Genomic DNA, 23,869 nt, shown 5'->3' on the forward strand with positions numbered 1-23,869 from the left:
CTATTTAAAGAATGTCACGTGTTTTATTAATTTGTAGTTGCATTTAATGGCATGGAACGTGCATATAGTCACTTACATTATAGCAGTTCCTACGTTATAGCAGCTATAAACCTCTCACCAGCCTTTTTCATCCCCTTTCTTGTCAATAAGATAAACCAAAACGCAGCTTGTCATGTTACCAAGAAACCACAAAGCCCTCCGTCCTTTAAACTTTCCCATGTTAGAAAACATAAAACTTACAACTTTACCTCCGACACTGGAGACTCCTTCCATAAATTCTAAATAACCATCTCCTCACAGGAAACTTCTCCATATCAATAATTACACACATTTTTTAAATTATGTTTGCAGAGTCTGCAACACAAGTGCCTGTATAATTGCTACTATTAGAAAAAGAACATTAATATAAACCACATGGCTGTAACTACTGTCAGAACTGCTGTTATCGAAAATTAATCAACACTTCCTTAATAGAATTGAGAATTCAACAGCACGGTGAGAGAAAGGGTTTGCAGTACATCTTTAGACACCAGTTGTGTAATAAAACCTTGTGCTCACTAATCTGCAGATCTGCAGTGTTCACCGTGCCTGTTAGATCAACATATTTGCATTTTATAACCACCATTTTATGTTTAGCAGCGGATATAAAAAGAGATTGTCTCTCAGATCATTACTGTGTTGAGAATCATTTAGCTTTAATTTTGATCCTTTTAGTATTCAGCATTACTATGTAACAGTTCTCAGTGTGTGAGTTTGTGGTCTCAGATTGCCAGTGTAAATATCATGTACGTCACACACTGTTGCTTCTGGTCTTTTTGAGATATGGCTCTGAATGAGAGGCTTAGATTATGCAATTTTAATTACTCATTATAAAGATATACCACTCAGAGGACTGAATGTGTGAAAGAAAACAAGCAGCACAGTGATACATGCATGTCCTTTTATCCTGACGCACTGCAAGTGCTATTTAGAAATGCATTTTGAACATACTGTGAGCAATACCTTCAGCGGGTGTGCCAATAGAGTCATCAGTACATACAGTTGGTTACTCAGTGAGGTGTCGTTTCTCCAAGATTAAATGCCAAGCAGACTTGTGCAAAGGTTTATGTAAGAGAGCACGATATGTCCTATCGTCAGGAAATAAAGATTAGCAACGTTAAAGATGCTAGAGCTATCTGTGGCCGGGAGCCAAGGAGGCAAAACTGGCTGTGCTCTCTGGATGGAAGGGATGGAATATTCTCTCTCTCTCTCTCCTGTCAATCACAGCAACTCCAGCCAATCACGGGCAACTGTGAGCTCATATATGAGGAAGAGGGCTGATAGCGTCTTCCTCATGGCGTTATGCTGCCCTGTGACGCAGCATGAGCAGCAGTTCAAAAACATGGCTGGCTTCAAATGTCTTGGAGGAACCACTGGAAAGCCTTCACCAGTTGGTAGCTGTCGTATCATAGGGAGAGCTAGCTGCTGGGTGGGAATTGGCAGGTGACCAAATCAGGGAGAAAGTGAAGGGAAAAAACAGCAAAAAAATTATTTGCACATGTCGTTTCTTCCCTAATACTTTGTTATGCCTCCACTCACCTTAATAACAGCACCAATACCATCAGTGAACAATTCCACCTAGTGTCTTGAGATCCTGTCAAATTTATCCCACTCTTCCACTGACTGAATGTGCAATATGGCTAAAGTTTGTGCTGCCAATTGTTGTGTTTCACCTGCCGTTCCAAATAATCCCACAAGTTTCCTGTGAGACCAGGGCGGGTGATTTTGCAGGCCAGACAAATCTGTCCCAGAGTCACACACAGATTTGGCCTTTTCCTACAGATCTACAGCTGCCATCCTGAAACACGGGATTGTAAATGTTGTGTTCTGCTTAAACCTGAAGCATAAAATGGAACTAAGCTCCATTTGTCCATCTGCACAACCTAGTGACATTATATTACTGGTGGATGTGATGAATCTTTTGCTCGGGGAGCTTTTATAGGCATAAGTGCATGTGCGAGTGTTTTGGCTCACCATGGCGGATATTGAGTGTGTGGTGTTTGTCCAATGACCAGCCCCCCAGGTTCGATGGGGTGAGCTCATAGCCTTGCAGTACTGCTGTTCTCTTCTCCCATAGGATCTGAGTGGGACACGTCTCATACTCGTATCCAACAGACACTAGAGTGAATGAGAGAGCGAGAGAGAAAGAGAGAGAGAGAGAGAGAGCGGGAGAGAGCGGGAGAGAGCAGAGGAGACATACAGAGAAAGAAATAAGTTCACACATAGGCACACACTTTATGAGCTTAATTTAATTTCATTGCTGACCAGGGACTAGACAGCTTACTGCTTCAACTAATTTGAAGAGAACAACATAGGTCCAGTAGGCCTTATTAGCTGAGTGAAAGGGAGTCTCCATATTAAATGATGTGTGGTTGAGGGAATAGCACTGAGTCACTATTTTATAGACCCGGCAACTGTAGTGCAAACTGGCTGGCAATCTACATCAATGCACACGTCTACACAAGTGTTCACTGTTTGGACTGTTCCACAGGTTTATTCACGTACATGCGGATTCCAATTTGTGCTATTTTCATGTTTGTTCTGCTATGCATGCATTTTTCCCATCCATCCATCCATCCATTTTCTGTACTGCTTATCCTACACAGGGTCACGGGGAGCCTATCCCAGGGGAACTCGGGAGCATTTCTGTGAGGCTATTATTATTAATAACTGTTATTTAACTCAGGGTTTTTGCAATTTACTTGTGAAGAAAATCGAGCTCTATTCAAGATATTTCCCAAACTACTTTTTAATTTTTTCAGTCTTCTTGGGTTAAAATGACTTGCTAATGTTTAATTTTAATAGTATAATAAAAAGGAAAACCATTATAGGTGATAAGCATTAAAGATGCTGCCTTGGTTCCAAAAAAAGGGCGTGCTCAAAAACAACATACATAAAACCCTATTGTCTTAATGTTTAATTTAACAACAGAATATCCATACTTTCCCTTAAACTTTAGAAGTTCCATAGATTTCCAGTGAATGAGAACATTTCTGGATTAATTCTGGAAATCACTGCCTTTAAAGTATCATCTTTTCCAGACCTTTCAGACTCGCAGAAGAACCCTGTAACCCTTGACGCTGATCTAAAGCAAAGTGAAGCTTTTTAGTCAAAGCTGTTCCTTATATGTTTGTTACATAAAAAAGTATTTGAAATGTAATCCCTTGTGTTTGAATACCTTCTTCACCCCATATATCAAGAAGGCATTTCCTCTTCACTACAGACCACAACATGCATTTCTCTACCTTTGTGAAACTTGAAATAGGACATAGTAACATGACAAACTCAACCAATCATACTATTAGACTAAACTCAAGAGCGGACTGCTGTCAGACAAACTGCAGACGTTTTTTTTTCTGTTGGATCAGAGATCATTTATCTGGACCACACCCATTCTAGAAAAAAAATGTACCAGTGCAAACGCTCTCAGATCGGGAAGAGTGTGACTGCACCCTAAGAGCACTCACCCACAGCCTCTGCCAGGCCGTACACTCTCTGCTTGTAGGCATCTGTCTTGTCCCAGATGTATGTGTAGGCCAAGTTGGGTGAGGCGTGGAACCACTTCTGAAACAGATGACCCTCCATGGCCACCATCAGATGCACCTTGGCCAGGCTTACAGGCACCTGGGCTGTGGTCATGGTTACTTTAAGTAGGGCATGATATCCTGATGTCCTCGAGCTCAGATAGCACAGGTTCAGACTGGTGCCTGGGATCTCCACTTGTTCATGAAGAACCTGAGGAGAGAAGGAGAGATTAGATAAATAAAGAAGCGTTAATAATTTGTGATTGATGGTTCCTTTTTTTTTTTTTATAAACACAAAGCACATCCTACATTAATTTAGCCCTTATTCATGAAATACCTTAAATATATATCTACATGTATATGAAACATGTATCATCTGCATATTGTGCAGGTGTTCAAAGCAGCAAAAATAATTTCCATGAACACAATACTACACATAGGCAGAGAAGGTTACAGGTGATTATAGAGACGCTCCAGGGAACTGCTGCTCTTTTACACTGCTATGAGTCATTGTTTTCTTAGTTTTACCAAGCTACTGCATATTAATGCCCTTCAGGCAAACAGTTTTAAAGCCCCAGGCTCCACTCATTATTTTATTTTCAGTTTTCATTTGAAATTCAGTTTAGTTTTGGTTAGGTTATTTTTTTTATCTGGTTTTGTTTGGGTCTGACTGAGAAAAGTGGAACAGGCAAAACATATTTAATGTATAAGAAATAGCCATTACCTTAGATTTTATGGTGTACCTATGAACAATGATTTTTTTTTGTGGAAAAATCCAAAATGTAATTTATGCAGTCATTTTTGTCGTAGTATATTTATTTCAGTTGAAATATTTTGTAGTTATAGCTACATCTGTATCCATAAAACATATAATGATGTGTAAAGTTATCTGCAGTATATTGTATCTGTGTTGTAAGTTGAAGAACTCAAACAAGAAGTGAGATAAAGAAAAAAAACAAATACCAAATCCATATAATAAATATTAATATCTTGCAGGGGTCAGCTGGAATTACACACCATGATCAAGCTGCTCATTAATAGGTTTCCTTTACTGGTAGTATACCGGTTTTTGTGAAGCAAATATGTGTGTGTACCTGGCTTTCGGGTATAATGTGCTTGTCTGTGGGGTTGGAGCTAAAGAAGGAAGATAGAGGGGAGGGCACGAGCACAGGATCAGGTCTGACAAAGCCACTCAGGTCACAGCGTGGGACGATGATCCCCTGCATCTTCATGACCATTGTGTCCATGGCGTAGAAGTGGTTCCACGGCAGCCACACGGTGCGTTCCTGCTTCAGAAAGGGAGCTCGCTCAAAGCGCAGGGTCAGAGATGCACCGCCGTTAGCCACCAGGTCAAACCTGAATACACAGAGAGAAATCTAAACCTACATTTCTTCATTCACTGTGTGACATTAACTGAATCCACGCGAATGAAAGCCAGTGTTTATTTCGATACAGGTTGAATGATGAGACTGATAAGTGTGGACACTCACATGCCATCTTGACGAGTCATGGTGTAACCGTAATGTGGGTTGTTCACAAAACTCACGTTGACGCCCACCAGAGGAGTCCCATCAGATGTCAGGACCTGGCCACGGATCAGAGACGCCAGGCTACACAAAACCATCACCAATACAAATACAGAGACAAAAACAAAGAGACAGGCAGAAGTAGACTTTAGTAAATAGTAATATTTATTAGCTACAGTACACATACCAGTGGTGAGCTCTCATATTGAGTGGTGGGCCAGTAGTTTAAGGTCTGGGCTACTGGCTAAAGAATGAGAGTTCAAGTCCTGGAACTAGGAAGCCACTGTTGTCACATAAATGTAAGTCACACTGGATAAAAGCCTCTGGAATAAATGGGCTAGCATGGCTAAGCTCCCATGTCTTTCAAAGATAAAATGTCATCGATATAAGTTTTTTTCCTTAAAGTGGATTATTTTGGATTTCTGTGCAATCAAGAGCAACAGCACCACCAGTGGTTGTAATAAAAATACACAGAATGGTATGAAGAAGCGAAGCTGTGGCTGATTTCTTTCTAGCCCACAGTGCTGATTCATGCAGATACACATATTTGATCTCCATTATGGCTAATATTTTTCAACTCTGCTGTTGCTGCAACATCGGTAACATGTGCATATGAAATATAGCTGGAGGTGACGACGAACAAGGTGGATTGTTTACACTATCATCCTCCCCCCCCCCCCCCCCCCCCCCAAATATGCATTTTGTAGGATAAATGAAAGTAGACTTAGCACACAATATCAAATTACACAATAGGGCAGATGTAAAAAAAATTTAGTTTTTTGTTACAACTTTTCTGTTACAGGAGGAAACAGAGAATTATGGACTTGCATTGCTTAAAAGAATATCAGAAATCACAAATGCAGTTGCCTATCTGTCTTTAAGAGTGCGTGTAATAGTTTGTCCCTCATTCTTATTATGCCATTGATAAGACCTCATGATGTTTCCTGAGGGCTTTTCACACCCCGTTAAGCTCTTGTACATTGACATAAAGAAAATAAAAGAAAAGAATTAGAAATAAAAAAATTAGATAGGAGAATTTGCCACTCAGGTTTTACTCTCCAATTTTTTCCAAGGGAAATGTGAATCCCTTGGGGCCTTCAGAATTTTGTTCATGAGCTGTGATATTCAGAAAGTAGGTGAACAAAATTAGCTATAAGGGGATTAAATATTATTAAATATTTTTTTTCCTGACCTTTTCCCCCATCACACTAGAAGATATGAAAAGCAAATGCTAAGAAATATGAAGTGATATTGTTTGACTTAACCTGTGCCAAAGCACTGGCTCTATTGCTTCAATGTGCTTTCAGGTGCTTTGCTGAAGCAATAAAAGCATGCCAACTGCTCTCCCACTGTTCAATGTTGCACGAAAGTTGAAAACATCCTGTGTGTGTGTGTGTGTGTGTGTGTGAACGCGACAAATTCCATTTCATATCGCTGAAATGTATCTCTGCTACACATAGCAATGGAAATGTGTGTGCAAAAAGCAGCAGTGACGTTTCTGCAATATACATGAAAGCTGGATTATTATGAAAACATATCTGCGAGAATGCATGAGCTCTGTAATATTAATATGTTGCACTGATGGAGTGAAATGCAGTGGTAAGAAGAAGATGGCAGGATTTGGGCATAGATTTGCTGTTTAAGGAGGAAATACAGAAGATAACATGAAATGGCAGTGTGTTGGTGAATATCCAGCAAGTGGTTAGACTGTTTTATTAAATTCCAATATAGTGTTTACAACTTTACTTAGTGGCTAATCACTTCCAGAGGCTTTAATTAGCCACTGAGAAATAACTGGATCGCTATGTGATGGTGATAGGTTCACTGGCTGACCTTGATTTCTTCAGGGTCATGTTAAAAAAGCACAGGATGCCTTTAGTGCCTGACTATTTGTGGGCAGTTTATGAAAGACAGTGTCCTGTTTTTAATTTTTTTTTATTTCAAGGTAGCTGTGCTTTAAGACACTTTAATACATCATGTCCAGACACCCAAGCTGATCCAAAATGCACTTGACCTGCAATGCATAACCCGTCCAAGACCAACACCACTTTCACTTACACCCTTACTCTACAGTGTGTTTGTCAGGTAATAAGAATGATAAGTTACCTGCCATTGAAAGGATTACTTCCTAGTATGATGTGAGTACTGTCTCTTCCCACTAGCACCTTGATTCTGTCGTAGAAAGAGCTGACTTGCTTGCCGGCTGATTGGCTTTGCTGAATGATCTGGAGCGGGTCACGTGATCCTCGACACAGCGGATTGCTCAGGCAAGAACTCTGAGCGCAGCAGTCTGGATCCATGCAGTCAACCAGGCCGTCTAAAAGGAGGAAAAACAACTTATCTTAATGGTATGTTGCAAAAAATATTATGCAATCAGCTCCACAATTAATGGTACCCTTGGCAAAGATGGGGAAAACAAAGGTTATGAAAAATGTCTTTGTGGTTAATCAGTGTAATCTCACACCAGTGAACATATGGGAGAAACCTAACCTGAAGTAAGATGAAGTAAGTTTTTATTTGAGAAAACAATCATGACAATGGCGGAAAGTCTTGAGGAGAAGCTAATAATCTTGCCAGCACTGCATTACTACATGCAGCTTTATAGAAAGACTTCATATGGCTCTAAGGCGACAAACAACCCTGGGACAGTTCACATGGAAACTCGGCAGCCAGGGATGTTTGGCATTTAACCATGCGACCGAAGACAGGTGACGTTTTTTTTTTCTTAAAATTTTTACCTGTCTAGTTTGGCTGAACCTGTTCTTCGATGACAAAAGTGGAACCCAATATTGGTCTTCTGTCACCTCATGGTATGACGTGTTGTGAGTTCTGAGATGATTTTCTGCTCAACACAGTTGTAAAGAGTTTGTCAGCTCAAACCAGTCTAACCAATTTCTTCTTCTGTCATCGACAAGTCGCTTGATGTTTTTTCTGTTTTTTGCACCATACTGTGTAAAGTCTAGTTACTGTTGTGCATGAAAATCCCAGGAGATCAGCAGTTTCTAAAATACTCAATCTAGCCCATCTGACACCAACAACCGTGCCATGGTCAAAGTCGCTGTGATCACATTTCCCCCCCTGAAGCTCTTGACCTGTATCTGAATGATATTGTTCATTGTGCTGCCACATGATTGGCTGATTGGATATTGCATGAATGAATGGGCAGGGTTACAAGTGTTCCTATTAAAGTGGCTCGGGCGTGGATATTGCCAGTTTTAAACTCCAACTTCTTTCTTTCTTATATTAAAGCTGACAATGTATTAAACTATTCTTGATTTTAGAGACTTAACTGCTTAGATGTGAAGTAAGACAACCAAATAACATGATAAAACGTCTGCTAAATAAATCATAACTCAAATGAGAATGCTTCTTCTATGGCTGTAATTAGATCAGCAGACAATAATGAGATGATGCCTATGCTTAATGATGTTCTAGTTCAGATTTTCTCTTTCTGTCTGTCTCAGGCTCAGCCTCTCTTTCACACACTCTTTCCCTGCTCGTCCTTTTTAATCATTTCTATCAAATTTACATCAAAGTCATGGAGAACATCACTCACAATCCAGAGGGGCTTTTCTTCTTTTATATCCTTTCACTCGCTGTCTCTCTCTACATACTCTTTTTAACCACTATTCCCCAAATAAACCAGTCCCATCTGTCTTTAACACGCAACAAACACTCACTGCCAATGACTTTTACTGGCCTTTGTACTTTCTGACTCAACTGTCTCTGATCTGCACGGTTTCTCTGAAGTAACTCCCCTGTAGCAGGAGAAAGAAAACAGAGGGTGAAAATAAAAGGAAGTACATGTGCTTGTAACAGAGAGAGAGAAAGAGAGAGAGATAGAGAAAATGTGAGAGAGAGGAGAAAGGAGAAATGTAGTGAAGGACAAACGGTATAATCTCTTAGCGCAACCCAGGGGCTAAATTGAAAGTAGGCTCAAGGGAGCTTTGGTTTATGTGAAAGCCAATTAAAGTTGAGTTCTGCTACTATAATTTGATGGAAATGTAAATCATAGCATAGCATAATGGTGATAATAATAATGACGATGATGTAATACATGCCAAAACTGACTAACAACAACTGAAATATGAAGGTGTGGACACCAAATAATAGTAAAATTAAGCCCTTAAGACAGAAACAGAATATATCAAATACTGGTTTTAATCCCATTTCCATGATATCAATATTACAAATTTCACATATAGAGTGCCCTCCAGAATTATTGGCAAAAATGATTGCATAAAATAAACATTACACACAATCATTGAAAATTCTCAGTCAACCAGTAGGAGAAACTATTTGTCTTTGTTCTAAATAAAAAAGCATCATTTTTATTAGATATAAAATATATATAAATAATAATACAGTGAATATAAAAAGTCTACACCCCTGATAAAATGGCAGGTTTTTTTTGTGAAATAAAAAAAATTAAACTAAGATAAATCATGTAAGAGCTTTTTACACCCTCAATGTGAAATTACACCATATAAAAATCAAGTTCAACACAACCAGAAACATTTGAGGGAAAATCGGAAAAATAAAAAAGGTACAATAACCTTGTTGCATAAGTATGCACACCCCTTTGTATTTGGGGATGTGGCTGTATTCAGAGCGAACAAATCACATTCACTCTCATGTTCTAAAGTAATTATAATACAGCTGTCATCAATGACATTATTCTGATTAACCAAAAATAAAGACCAGTTGTTTCCGTAGGATTTTCTTGACATCTTCTTGGTTTTATCTGACTGCTGAGGCCATAGTCTGCAAAAAGCTTACAAGGAATGTAACTTGTTGAATGGTATCGATCAGGAGAGGGGTATAAAAGAAATTCCAACCATTAGATGTACCATGGAACACTGTGAAGGCAATCAACAAGTGGAGAAAATGGAGCACCACGGTGATATCACCAAGACTAGGACGTCCCTTCAAAATTCACAAAACGACAAGACAAAAACTAACCAGGGAGGCTGCCTAGTGACCTACAGCAACATTAAAGTAGCTGCAGGAATATCTGACAAGTACTGTTCACTCTCTGCATGTATTCTCTCTCTTGTATTCTTCACATGTCTGGGCTATGGGGTAGGTTGGCTAGACAGAAGTCCTTTCTCACAAAAATACATCCAAACTCAACTAAATCACCCCAAACCATGTAGTGAATTGCTTTATGGTCTGATAAGAACAATTCCAATCAGTATAACAATTACATAATTCCAAAAGATATGGTTGCTGCAAAAAAAGCACATCACCAAAAGAACAACATCCCTACGGTGCAGCATGGTGGTGGCAGCATCATGTTTTACAGCTGCCTTTCTTCAGCCAGAAATGGGGCAACGTGGAGGGAATCATGAATAACTACAAATACCAGTTGATTTTAGTGCAAAACTTTCAGGTGTCTACTAGTAAGCTGAAGATAAAAAGGAATTTCACCTTTCAGCACAACAATGACCCAAAGCAGACATCCAAATCAACTATGTAATGGCTTAACCAAAAGAAGATCAATGATTTTGAATGACCTAGCCAGAGTCCAGACCTGAATCCAACTAAAAATCTGAGGGGGGACCTGAAGCTGGCTGTGCACAAGAGATGCCCATACATTTTATGTATTGCCAAGTCAAGATGTGCCACGCTAATAGGCTCTTGTGTGGTGTAATAAAATCAAAAGGTGCTTCAACAAAGTATTAGTTTAGGGGTATGCACACTTATGCAAATAAGCTATTGTAAGTCTTTTATTTTTTATTTTTTCCCCTAAAAATTTTTTGATCGTTTTTCACTTTGTGTGCTTTGCAACTACACATTAAAGGTGGTAAAAGTTCTGACATGATTTATCTTTATCGATTCATTTTTTTTAACTTCACAAAATCCTGAAATTTTAACAGGGGTGTGAAGACTTTTTTTTATATCTATTGTAGTAGCTCTCTCTCTCTCTCTCTCTCTCTCTATATATATATATATGTGTGTGTGTGTGTGTGTGTGTGTGCCAAAATTACTAACATCCCCAAGAAATATTTTATATAAATGGAAACAAATTGTAATTCTTGAAAAATTCTTGGAACTCTATACTCGTTATTTTTCATTTTCAGTCCCCCTGGAACTCTGTAGCTGCCTTTAAGCATGTCATGTTTCCCTTGGATATAAATATGAGGACATGGTATACATAAGTAAAATCCCTTTGTTATCCATTACCATGGGAAAACTCAAACGTTGTTTGGTTTCTTCCCACCTCACAAAAACATGCCAGTAGGTGAACTGGCTACATTAAATTCCCAGAGGATTGAATGTCGCACTTAAAGTTACCCAGGATTGGCTCAGAAACCACCGCAACCCTGTCCAGAATAAAACTCTTATTGAAGATGAGCAAATAAATACTTCTGACTTAGCTTAGCAGAATGTTTTCCGAATATTACATTTCTTTTTAGAACTCTTGGATCTAACACGTCTCTGTGTGTTAGCAACGAAGGAATAGATTTTCTGGATGGAGTTTCCAGTGTCAGCGCTTTGCAACAGAGGTAATGTTGGAAGGAAAAGTCTTCACGTCTTCAGGACAGAGGGTTTCTCTGTAGCAAGGTACCTTTTTAATGTCTTATTAACTTCAAGAGAAAGTCAGGGAACTACGGTTTATAGCTGCTATAGTGTAACACAGTGATAACAGAAACATATTTCATGGATGTTCCACAACATTAAACTGAACTATAAATAGATAAAAAGTTTGATGTGTCATTCTTTATATAAATATCATATATTTAATTGATGAACAATTGTAATTGATGGCAAATTCCTGTGGTATAAGAGAAATAATACATTTCAGGAGGTACAATTACATTGTTGATTTACTTTCCTATAAAAGCATGCCCTGGTGTGTTTTATTCCTAGTGTTACAGCCTAACCTTCTTAGGATCTGTTTAAAATACAACTCCTTTTTGCAGAAGCGGTAGGAGGAAGGGACATTGATTCATTCTCACTAGGATGGCAGTGCACTAGAGATGGAATAGAGATGGACAGTGTAATATGGGCCCTTGGGAAATGTGAGCCTTGGCCATGCAATCACACAGATTTCATCCTGTCTGAAGACACAGTGGTGTGCTCCAGTGCGTTTCTAGATCGCAACATTCTGGCACATTCATAACGGAGATTTTTGACAGTGTGCATTAGGAGGAGAATTTTATGAGGAGTACCTGTATTGATTTCACTGATTCACATTACTATATATTACACACATCCTTTCCATGGAATAGGTTTTCAATTTCACTTTAGGGATCTATCTCATGGCTGAATGCGTATGCAATAAAACCTCATCGAATTCCTCCACAGGAACGTGTCTTGCTGTACGATTTGAGTGTTTCTCCGGGTTCCGTCTTAATTGTGGGCTGAAATTGATTCTCACCTCCTTCGTTGTCTTTGTTGTCGTTGCAGGAGATCTCCATGGCAACGCTGCAGCCTGTCCCCCTCCAGCCAGTGTGGCATTCACAGTGCCAGCTGTTCTGACCCATAATGCACTGGCCGTTACCATTGCACAGGCCTGGACAGCCATCTGTAGGAGACAAAGGGAGACAGAGATTGTACTTTTCTAAATCTGATTTTGAGTTGTAGCAGATTACATCTGACACCCCAGAGACAACGAGACAAACACACGAATTGTACAGAACATGAACTTGCTTAAACCTTGGCAACATGGTTCAGAATTCATGGTTCATAAAATATTTTTTGACATATTCATGGGTGTTTAACAAAACACATAAATTATCCATCTATCGATATGTATATGTGCAGAAAACATGTCAACATTGTAACGTGGTAACTGTGCTATAATGCTGTTTGTTCAACAAAGTCGTTAATTCCTCTGTGTTTAACCACCGCAGATGAAACAAAAACTTAACAGTTTGTTTAATAACATTTTATTGCAGCTGCTATGGTGAGAAATATAGATGCACCGATACTAAATTTCTCAGACGATACCGATAACCGATTATTCACAGTGATATCAGCTGATACCGATACCGATAGTTCTGCCTTTTTAAATTCTTTTAAATTAATAATAATTAATTCCACAATTCTGAAGGAAATGCAAATAAAAACTTTATTCTCTCCATTTCAACAAGTTGTTTCACAGTAACTGGTCTCATAAACAGAAAACACATTACTCAAATTAACATTAACACATGAACAAAATTCTGAAGATTAAAGTAAGACGTCTTAACTTACTGAATGTTATTAATTCATATTAACAGAATTAATTGACTGAATTCTAAAAAACCTCCTGTTAGTCTCCCATTCACTCACCACAAACAAAAACATTTCTACTTCATCACTGAACATCAAACTGGTAATATATAATATCGACTTTTTTATATATTAACATTAGCTGGATATGAAATATACTACTCTACAAATATATTTTTCTGTGCAATATATACTTTTTTGTCAACTCATCTTCATTTAAATCTTTCAACGGCGTTCTGGTGCTTTAATTCAGCACGAGCAGCTCGGCAAAAAAAATTAGGCTTGATGTCGAAACTCCTGCTTCACTGCTGCAGCGTCCAGTGTAAAAGCACTTATCCGTTAACATGCACGCCGAAAAAAAACCCTGCACTGCTTTTGCTCTGCTGCAGCATGCGGTGTAAAATTTTAGCAGTGGAAAGCTTACAAACTACAGCTTTGTCATCATTCCACACAAGAGACATCTTTACACACAGCACAAATTCGAAGTGTTTTCCTGCCCTCTTTTGATTGACAGGATATATTCGACCCTGATCACTGGATGTTTTTAAACTATCGGCCAACAGCGTGAAAAATAGCCTTTATCGGCCGATACCGAATATTGGCCGATACATCGGTGCATCTCTAGTGAGAAACAGGACTAACCAATCAGATTCATGCATTTTCCCCATTTTTGTTTGAAAGCTACTAGTCATCTTAGCTACACTCTGAGCTAATGTGATAACCAGTGAAGTACTGAAGGTTTACTACAGGAGGAGAAAAAGAATTAAAGAGATAAAATACCATTTTCCAACAATGACATTACTAACATCCATCCATCCATTTTCTGTACCGCTTATTCTACACAGGATCGCATGGGAGCCTGCAGCCTATCCCAGGGGACTCGGGGCACAAGGTGGGGGACACACAATTGCACACACACACTACAGACAATTTGGAAATGTCACATTATTAACATGTTTTAATAATTTTCTGTGTAACTGTCCTAAAGGTATTATATGGAAACGTTATTAATAGTGCAAGATTTGTTGATGGTGCGTTTAATGATTAAAATAACAAATCTGTGCCATCACTGCTCCAACTGCTGTTTGGCATCCACCCAAAATGCATGAGCGTGCTGCACTTCTCAATTTAATTGTACAGATCACACAGTGATTTTATTTAATATATTTCCTCATTTTCCCCCTGGAAATTAATTCCTGACTACTGACGAATGTAAAATTCTGTGTAATACGAACGATCTGTCACTTAAGAAGGGTACACTTCAATAAATGTCATCTTAGCACATAGAAATATCTTGAATATAGTCACATTTGTCTAGTATTTCGTATTATAAGATTACAATAAAGCAAATATAAGATTATGAAACCTATTTCAAGCCATCTGTACTCATTTCAAGCTTGTAGTTTTCTACTGTCAAATAATTTTGCTTCTTTCTAGAAATAAATGCTTAGAAATTATCTGCCAATAAACAAGATTATTTCAAGCTTGAAATGAGTACAAATGGCTTGAAATAAGTTTCATAATCTTATAATCAGAAATACTGGATAAATTTGACTATATTAAAGATATTTTCACTAGCAAAGATGACATTTCTTTGCAGTGTAGATTCAGGAAATACTATACTATACTAGCCATGATACAGCCATATCATGGCTGACCCTGTGCTCTGACCCCAGCTTCCTGACAGGCTGCGAAGAAAACAATTTCACTGAGCTCTACTGTATATGTGACCAATAAAGACTCATTATACTATATACTTAACTATGGTTCAAGATAAATGCTATAAAAACTACATTCTTTCTCCTGATCAGAACCGGGTGTTTGTGTCATATTCCATAATGATTGGCACTGGTGTTATTATAGATGAAAAAGCAGAATATTTCTTCAATTCTGTTTTTAAACACATTTTAGGACCATGCTGTTGCTGCAAAGATGAGGTGCTATTCATTTATTGTTTCGAAATTGATTTTTTGCTAGTTAAATAGCTACACAGATTAGTGCAGGATTGTATTCCAGGAGGTTCTGCAGTGCTGCTGTATACACTGTATACGCTATGGCCAAAAGTATTTGCACACCGGACAGTCACACCCATATGTGCTTGTTGAACGTCCCGTTCCAGATTTATTCCTCCTTTGCTATTATAATAACCTCCACCCCTTCTGGGAAGACTTTCCATTAGATTTTGGAGCGTGGATTTGTGCTCATTCAGCCACAAGAGCATTAGTGAGATCAGGCGCTGGTGTCTGGTGAGGAGGACTGGGGTGCAGTCAGTGTTCCAGTTCATTCCAACGGTGTTCAGTGGGGTTGAGGTAAGGGCTCTGTGCAGGAGACTCGAGTTCTTCCACTCCAACCTTGGCAAACCATGTCTTCATGAAGCTCGCATTGTGCACAGTTGCATCGTCTTGCTGGAACAGGCTTGAGTTCCAGTTAAAGGAAATTGTAATGTTACAGCATACAAAGATGTCCTATATAGTATTCCTCCAACAGTTTGGGGAAGACCCTCATATGGGTGTTATGGTTGATCGGGTGTCCACAAACTTTTGCAAATAGTGTATCTGTATAATAGTAATAAGCTATATGATCTATAGTTAATACTATAGATATAGATAGTAATAGGTAATTCTCTCATATTTCACCATTTGTGGCAATCCATAGGTCCTGCAATATTGTAATTTTCTGCCCTTTTCTGCATTCACTTCTGTAATAGCCTCTTATTGTGGCTATAATAGAGAAATGCACTTGTAGAGAAAGTTCGTTAAAGACTGAAGATTGCTTAGCATGGTTGTGTTCCACCAGAGCTACTTGAGTATTTACTGTCCTTAAGCAACATGAGAATAGCACACACACACACACACACACACACACACGCACGCACACACACACACACACACACACACACACTGCTGAACCAGAGAGCAGCCAATTAGTATTCTACCTACGTTGCGCTGTTATTAGTATTCCAGCTAATTTACACTGTAGTCATACTGCAGAATCTCAACTAGACTAGAGCAAGGTGTGTTCATTCTCCTTGTACACACACACACACGTGCACACACACACGCACACACACACTCACACACAGACACACACACACACACACACACACACGTGCACTTATGTAAAGTGTGACACAAGAGGAGCTATCTACACAAATCTGCCCTAATTCTGTGACATATGGTGTATTGTAACAGCAGACCTTTATAAATTTTTAATTATTCCATCATTATTGAGCAAAATTTTAATAAGTAATTAGCAAAAGACTGAAAACTAAAATTATTTCTCACCCCAGATGCCGTCAAATCATCAGATATGATTTAAACAGAGGTATAAAAACCACGGTCTAATTTAAATTAGTGATAAGGTGAAAGAGACATGGCCTCTGTATCTGTCAGTTCCAGTAAAGGAGGCGTGGCCTCTATATCTGTCAGTTCCAGTAAAGGAGGCGTGGCCTCTGTATCTGTAAGTTCCAGTAAAGGAGGCATGGCCTCTGTGTCCATCAGTCTCAGTAAAGGAGGTGTGGCCTCTGTATCTGTCAGTCCCAGAAAAGGAGGCGTGGACTGTCTGTCAGTCCCACTGAAGAAGCCATAGTTTCTGGGTGTGGCCTCTGCGTGCTTGTGGACATTAAGTGGTCTGCACTTATATAGCGCTTTTATCCAAAGCGCTTTACACTTTCTCATTCACCCATTCACACACACACTCACACACCAATGGTAGCAGAGCTGCCATGCAAGGCGCTAACCTGCCATTGGGAGCAACTTGGGGTTCAGTGTCTTGCCCAAGGACACTACGGTATGTGGAGTCATGTGGGCCTGGAATCGAACCTCCAACCCTACGATTAGTGGACAACCCGCTCTACCCCCTGAGCCACAGCCACATAAGTGTCTGCCATATACAGCAAGACATGGCCCGGATAATGAGTTACCCTCGATAGCTTTGATCTCTGTTAAACACAACATATTGTAAACCTTAATTAACAACCATGGGTAAAAAAAAAGCCTAAACAAAACAGAAAAGTGTGGCAACACTTTTAAAACTGTATCACAAAAGCGCACTAATAAACAACTAATTTAACCAACAATAACAAAAAGAATTCGTTGCTCTGTTGTTCCCTATAAAAATTCAAACAGTACATAAGCTGCTTGTAGTCTAGTCTGGTTGTAATCATCATACAGCCTTATGTTTTATCAAACCTCTTTGTGCATTTATATCAACCTGTGGCAGCTGACAACATTACAGATGTACTGTAAGTGTCTGGTAACATGAAAATCTCTGAGTGATGTATAAACTGTAGGCTGATAGATCAAGTAACAGCTGCCCACCGTTAGTGACCATTATTCTCTGAGTGTGTATACTATCTGTATGTGGTGCCTTTGTGTTTTGTGTGTGTGTGTGTGTGTGTGCATTTACCGATGGTGCAGTGCTCGCCGTTCCAGCCCTGCTCGCACTGGCACTTGCCGTCTCTACAGGTGCCATGTTTCATACACAGCGGGTTACAGAGCCTCTGATCACATCCAGCACCTGCCCAGCCCTCCTCACAGTGACACACACCACCCACACACACACCATGGCTCCCGCAGTCTGCAGAACACACCTCTGCACATGGAGAAAGAGAGATCAGAGAGTGACAAAGAAAAAAAAGTATATCTCCGAAGAAGTGAGGAAAGAGCAGTGGATGGATAACAGACGGGGGAACGGAAGGGAAGGGAGGAGCAGTGAGGAGGAAGTGTGGAGGAAGTGAGGAGGAAGCAAAAGACAAAGCTAAGCAAAGAGTGTATACATGTGAAAGAGGAAAAGATGAATAGAAAGAAAAGAGAAATAAAAAGATAAAAAGGAGAGAGAAAATAAAGAGGAAGAAAAGAGTAGAAATAGGAATAGAATGAGGAGGAAGCGGAAAGGGAAGAGGAAAAGCAGTGGAAGAGAAGAGGTGGAGCATAAGTAAGAGAAGAGAAGAAAAACATAAGTAGAAAGAATGGCCATAACACCATAACACAAGAAAAGATGAAAAGGAAAAGAAGAGAGGAGCAGAGAAGAGAATGTGAAAGGAGACGGAAAAAGAGAGATAAGAAAGAGGAAGGAAACAGCAAGAGTAGAGAAACAAGAGAAAGGAAAATAAGGAACAAGAGAAAGTAGAAAGAGAAAGGAAAATAAGAAAGAAAAACAGGAGAAAGTAAGAAGAACAACAACAACAGGACACGAAGAGAACATGAGAGAAAAAATTGGAGAAAGAAGGGTTAGAAAGAGAAGAGGGAAAAGAAGAGGAAGGAAATAGCAAGAAAAGAGAAACAAGAGAAAGAAGAAGGAGGACAATGAGGAAGGGAGGAAGTAGGTCAATGAGGAAGTGAAGGGGAAGGACAATAAGGAAGTGAAGTAGGTCAATGAGGAAGAGAAGAAGTAGGACAATGAGGATGTGAAAGAGGCCAATTATGAAATGAAGAAGGAGGACAATGAGGAGGTGAAGAAGGAGACAGATGAGAAAGTGAAGTAGGTCAATTAAGAAGTGAAGAAGGAGAACAATGAAGAAGGGAAGAAGTAGGCCAATGAGGAAGTGAAGAAGAAGGACAATGAGGAAGTGAAGGAGGACAATGAGGAAGTGAAGAAGTAGGTCAATGAGGAAGTGAAGAAGGAGGACAATGAGGGAGTGAAGGAAAAGGACAATGAGGAAGTGAAGTAGGTCAATTAGGAAGTGAAGAAGTAGGTCAATGAGGAAGTGAAGAAGGAGGACAATGAGGAAGTGAAGTAGGTCAATTAGGAAGTGAAGAATGAGGACAATGAGGAAGTGAAGTAGGTCAATTAGGAAGTGAAGAATGAGGACAATGAGGAAGTGAAGTAGGTCAATTAGGAAGTGAAGAATGAGGACAATGAGGAAGTGAAGTAGGTCAATTAGTAAGTGAAGGTGAAGGACAATGAGGAGAAAAGGAGAAGGACAATGAGGAAGTGAAGTAGGGCAATGAGGAACAGAAGAAGGAGGACAATGAGGAAGTGAAGTAGGTCAATGAGGAAGTGAAGAAGTCGGTCAATGAGGAAGTGAAGGGAAGAGAAGAGGATTAAAGGATTAATGATGAATGAGAAAGTGAAAGATAAATGAAGCAGAAGTGAGCACTGACCCATGGAGCAGTCAGGACCCATCCAGTTGGGCTCGCAGGTGCAGAGACCCGTGTCAGCACTGTACACTCCGTGGCCATGGCACTGTTCTGGACACTGCGATCTGGGAACGTCACACAGTGGCCCCGTCCAGCCCAGCTTACACAGACACTGACCTGATATGCAGGTCCCATGACCGGAACATGTCGGATCCAGACAATCCACTAAGAGCAGGAAAGAAGAGGAAATAAGAGTGAAGCATAGTCACATTCAGGTAAAAAAAAAAAAAAAGTCAGAAGGACATTCCAGATGCTTGGAAAAGCACTGGAGATAATTTTCCATCTTGGCATCTGCACATGCACATTCCTTAAAACCTTTCTTCCTTTTTTCCCCTGCGGAACTTGTTTTCACCTAGCACTTTCAAACTGACTTCTGGGATCTTTCCATTGCCAGAAAAGACTGAGATCTTATATGAGCAGTGCAGTAAGCGAGAGGGTTCAGGCCAATTCTTTAAAAGTCTGATCAATAAGGCCAATTTAATCCCCTTTGTTCTGCTTATGATGTATCTTCCCCGCTGGTGGAGTTATTAATACGACACACATACGGAAATTCATATGGAATCTCACCAGAAAAGGATTTTTTTTTTTTTGTGGTTAGAATGCGATAACTGTGAACGTAGATATTGTGAGTGTGTGGCTGTAGAGTTCCTCTGAAACATAAAACACACACCAAGCTGAGGTTGTTAAACTGGCATTAACCAAAGATGACTGATGATTGCCCCTGTCGTCTGTGACACGTTGCGCTTTGTGTTGAACTCAGTGCAAAAATTACAGCTGACATCTGACATGCACCTAGGTTCTGTAGCTGTGTGAAAGGAAATAACTCTACATAACTGTAATCCTGTGTCTCAAACCACATTTAAATATCCACTCAAGCCATTTTGTTATAGAAACAAAGATAACTAGCTACAGATAATGAGAAAAATGTGACAAATGAATTTTAGCAATTATCTTAAAAATTGCTCTTAGCTGTCCATGAAAAAACAATATATGATTACAACAAGGTGCTAAGCAGCTAAAGTATGAAGCATTACCAGGAAAAGGTCTAGTTTTGACTTTACACCATCTCTTTCACCTAGGTGTACATTTTACGCCCAGGGAAAAATTACTACCATCTTGTCATAAGCCTGTTGTTACAACCTCCCCCAAGGCGGAATAGTGGAGAAGAGTAACAGGATGATATTAAGAAGGAAAAGAGTGGAGAAAGAGGATGAGGAACAGTGGAGGATGTAGAAGGGCAAAATAATACAGAAGAGGAAATGAATTGTAAGAGAGGACAAAGAGGAAGGGGCTAAGTAAAGACAGAGAGGAGAAAGTAGGAGGAAGAAAAATAGGAAGAGTGAAGAGAGTGAAGAGAAGGGAAAGAAGGGAGAAGAAGAGGAGATATAGTAGGAACAAGAAAAAGAAGAGTGGAGAAAGAGAAAGAGGATGGTGAAGAGAAGAGGAAGTAGAAGAGGAAATGAAGAAGAGAGTGAAGAGATGGGAAAGAAGAGAGAAGAAATAGGAAGTGAATGGAAAAAAAGGAGACCGAGGCAGGGGATGAGGAAAAGTAGTTGAGGAGAAACTAAGAGAAAGAAAATAGGAAGAGCAGAGGAAAAGATGAGAGTGACAAGAGGAAAATGAGGATGAATAAAGGAGACAGAACAGGAAGACAAAGAAGAAGAAAAGAGGAAGTAGAGGAAAAGGTAAAGGACTGCAAAATCCAAATGGAACAGTGGTCTTGGTGTGTCAGGACAGTGCAGATGTTAATTACAAGGAAGAAACGTGCAGAAATGTGCAGACTCTCACCTTCCTCGCAGTTCTCCCCGCGGTACCCGGCTGCGCAGGTGCAGGCGCCATGGCTGCAGGTGCCATGGCCGCCGCACTCTGGGTCAATGCACTGCGCCGCCGGGATGTCACACTCCAGCCCTTTCCAGCCGCTGTAGCACACACACACTCCTTTACTGTACTGGCCGTTACCGCTGCACAGCACGGGACACGCCGCTGCAGCACACACAGTACAGAGTGAGCCAAGAAAAAAGGGCAGAGATGAAGCGAAAGACGAGAAACAGCTTAATTAAAGCAGAGTGCTGAGAAATGTGGAATCAAAGATTTGAAGAGTTACTGTGCTGTCATGAACAGTCCACGGTTAAACAAACATCTGGCGCTGGGTAGTTATTCATTAGGTAGTTATTCATTATTCATATCGTAATATCAGTGTTTGTGTGACTGCGGATAAGGAAATGATATAAAAGCACTGGGGGAGAGTCGTTAAGAGACTGTGTCGTTTGCGACGATAAACACACCCCACACAAACAAACACTCAGCAACTCCCACAGATACGGCACAACTCATACACTCATATATTATTAAACCAAGGCGAGAGTAATATCTGCAGTAGTTGAGTCTCATAGACAAAGGACACAAGGCTGCAGTTACTTTGATTAGCTTTTTAGCAGGGCTATGAGGCTTACAAGTAAGATTACAGCTAGCAGTTTAGCATCTAGCACATATATCTCACTCACCACAGACTTGCCTCAAAAACATTATTTGTTTTTGAAGCAATTATTAAAAACAACAACAACAACCACAACAACAACAAAACAACCCTGGAACTACAGTATATTAGCATAAAACAAGTGTGCCTCAAAACACTCCCTATTTCTGGGGAGTGAAAGTGATTTTGTCATCAAGATGGCTGCTACTTTTTATGTTGTCAGTTCTGCTTTTGTTCATTACATAAACAACAGTAAATCACAGTGTCTGAAACCACTTAAGCAAGTTTCGCTGAGTCACTGGCTGTTTTCAAACTACAGACCTATCTCTTCGCTAAGCACTTAACTGAGCACTATATACCCCTCAATGTGCACTGTTTTGTTGCTGCATTTGTGTTAGCATTTGTACTAGCATGAAGATATGTTTTTGACTGAGACTATAATGCAATTCTGTAAATATGTAATCTGCTAAATGCTGTAAAAGTAAAAGAAAAACGATAACTTGCATGCAGTCTGAGGCCAGGGAGTTTGATCATTTCACCATGCAGTGAGCATGATTATCAACTGTAAGCTAACTTTACTTTTTAGCAACAATAGCCTGAAGCGTCACATGAAGCTCCAGTGCAAACTTCAGATGCCAAACATGCCTTGGATGGCTGACTTTAATTAGGATAAGAAAGAAATTGTGTAAATTTATATGTTACATTGTTAACTGAACTATGTCTTCAAACAGAATGATTTTATATAGCTTTCAAATTGCACCAGTGTCATACTGGCTGACTAGCAAAGCACTGTGTGACTAGCATGGTCTTACTGGCAGTGTTGCCCTCTCATTTCAGGGGAAAGTCGCGAATACTTAAAAGGTCGCTAGAAGCTTCCAGATGATGCCACAGACTAATAATAGTCTGATAATAATAATGAGATCATCATGATTATTTGCATACCAAACTGTCTTACATTTTCCGAATATACTAGAATTTTTTTGTCAGAATGTATTATAACCAAGAAGTCGTCTTTGGTCACACATCATTAAAAACAGACAAACTATCATTTCTATCAAAAAGCAGACAAAATAAAGCAGTGGTAATGAGTAGTCAGGAAATTATGCATGTTAAAGATGGAATGCCTAGTGTTTATAACTTGTAAATATAAAATAAAGTGTTCTTAATTTGAGAAATACAGATTAAAATAAATGTTGTAATGCAAAAATGAAGGTTGAGGGAAAAGTGGCGCATGCTGACAGCTACTCGTCGATGTGATTATCAAACTAATTATTTTGTCTCTGGTGTTTTAACAACCATCAGCTTTTTATTTTGTGTGTTTTCACACATGTGAGTGAGAGACTTTTTCAATCGTCTGCAATCTTTCGTCTGCAGACCCTGGGATTATTTTTTTCAGGAGAGCTGGAGAGCTGAATTGAGTGCAGGGCAGTTGCTATCTGACAAGTCTGTTACATTTGTCACTAAGCTCTCTCTTAGTAAATGGGGTCTAAATTTTTCTAAATCTAGCAGAATCTGTTCTAGCAGAATCTACAGAATCGCTAAATTGGCAACACTGCTTGATCAATGCTTGTGCTGGTCATACTAGTCCAAGCTAAAGTTTTAAATAATTTCGCCTGAAATTTCATAACTATATCCAGTATATGTTAATGTTCTGTAAAATGTCAATTTGGCACCGTCGACAGTTCAAACGTGTTGTAAGTCAACAAGTAAACAATAAAATAAGCAGATGCTCTTTGAGTAGTACCTTTGGAGCAGTCCATGCCATGGAAACCGGGGAAGCAGTGACACACTCCTGATGTGCACTCTCCGTTGCCATGGCAGTTCTGCGGACACTCTTGCACAGAATCTGGGTGAGGTTGGAACAGAAGTGTGTTAATGACACACAGTGATTAATGATGGCAAGGAAGTGGGCAAGGCCCTGATGTTTAAATTTTCCTGGCTGTA

General features: G+C 39.6%; 1 protein-coding gene across 3 annotated transcripts in view; it reads right to left on the reverse strand.

Moving 5' to 3' along the window:
* Nucleotides 1-23,869, reverse strand: part of LOC128622271 (teneurin-2-like) — a 38,853-nt gene that overhangs the window by 2,780 nt on the left and 12,204 nt on the right. For all 3 annotated transcript variants that reach the window (XM_053648632.1, XM_053648631.1, XM_053648633.1), the window contains 10 exons: nucleotides 23,670-23,771; nucleotides 21,238-21,432; nucleotides 19,414-19,614; nucleotides 17,717-17,902; nucleotides 12,474-12,620; nucleotides 7,196-7,406; nucleotides 5,054-5,173; nucleotides 4,658-4,919; nucleotides 3,507-3,774; nucleotides 2,014-2,157 (listed from right to left, as the gene is read on the reverse strand). In XM_053648632.1, coding sequence (XP_053504607.1) covers nucleotides 2,014-2,157; nucleotides 3,507-3,774; nucleotides 4,658-4,919; nucleotides 5,054-5,173; nucleotides 7,196-7,406; nucleotides 12,474-12,620; nucleotides 17,717-17,902; nucleotides 19,414-19,614; nucleotides 21,238-21,432; nucleotides 23,670-23,771 — 1,836 coding nt within the window. The remainder of the gene's footprint in view (nucleotides 1-2,013; nucleotides 2,158-3,506; nucleotides 3,775-4,657; nucleotides 4,920-5,053; nucleotides 5,174-7,195; nucleotides 7,407-12,473; nucleotides 12,621-17,716; nucleotides 17,903-19,413; nucleotides 19,615-21,237; nucleotides 21,433-23,669; nucleotides 23,772-23,869) is intronic.

Source organism: Ictalurus furcatus, chromosome 18, assembly GCF_023375685.1.
Source record: "Ictalurus furcatus strain D&B chromosome 18, Billie_1.0, whole genome shotgun sequence".
Taxonomy (NCBI): domain Eukaryota; kingdom Metazoa; phylum Chordata; class Actinopteri; order Siluriformes; family Ictaluridae; genus Ictalurus; species Ictalurus furcatus.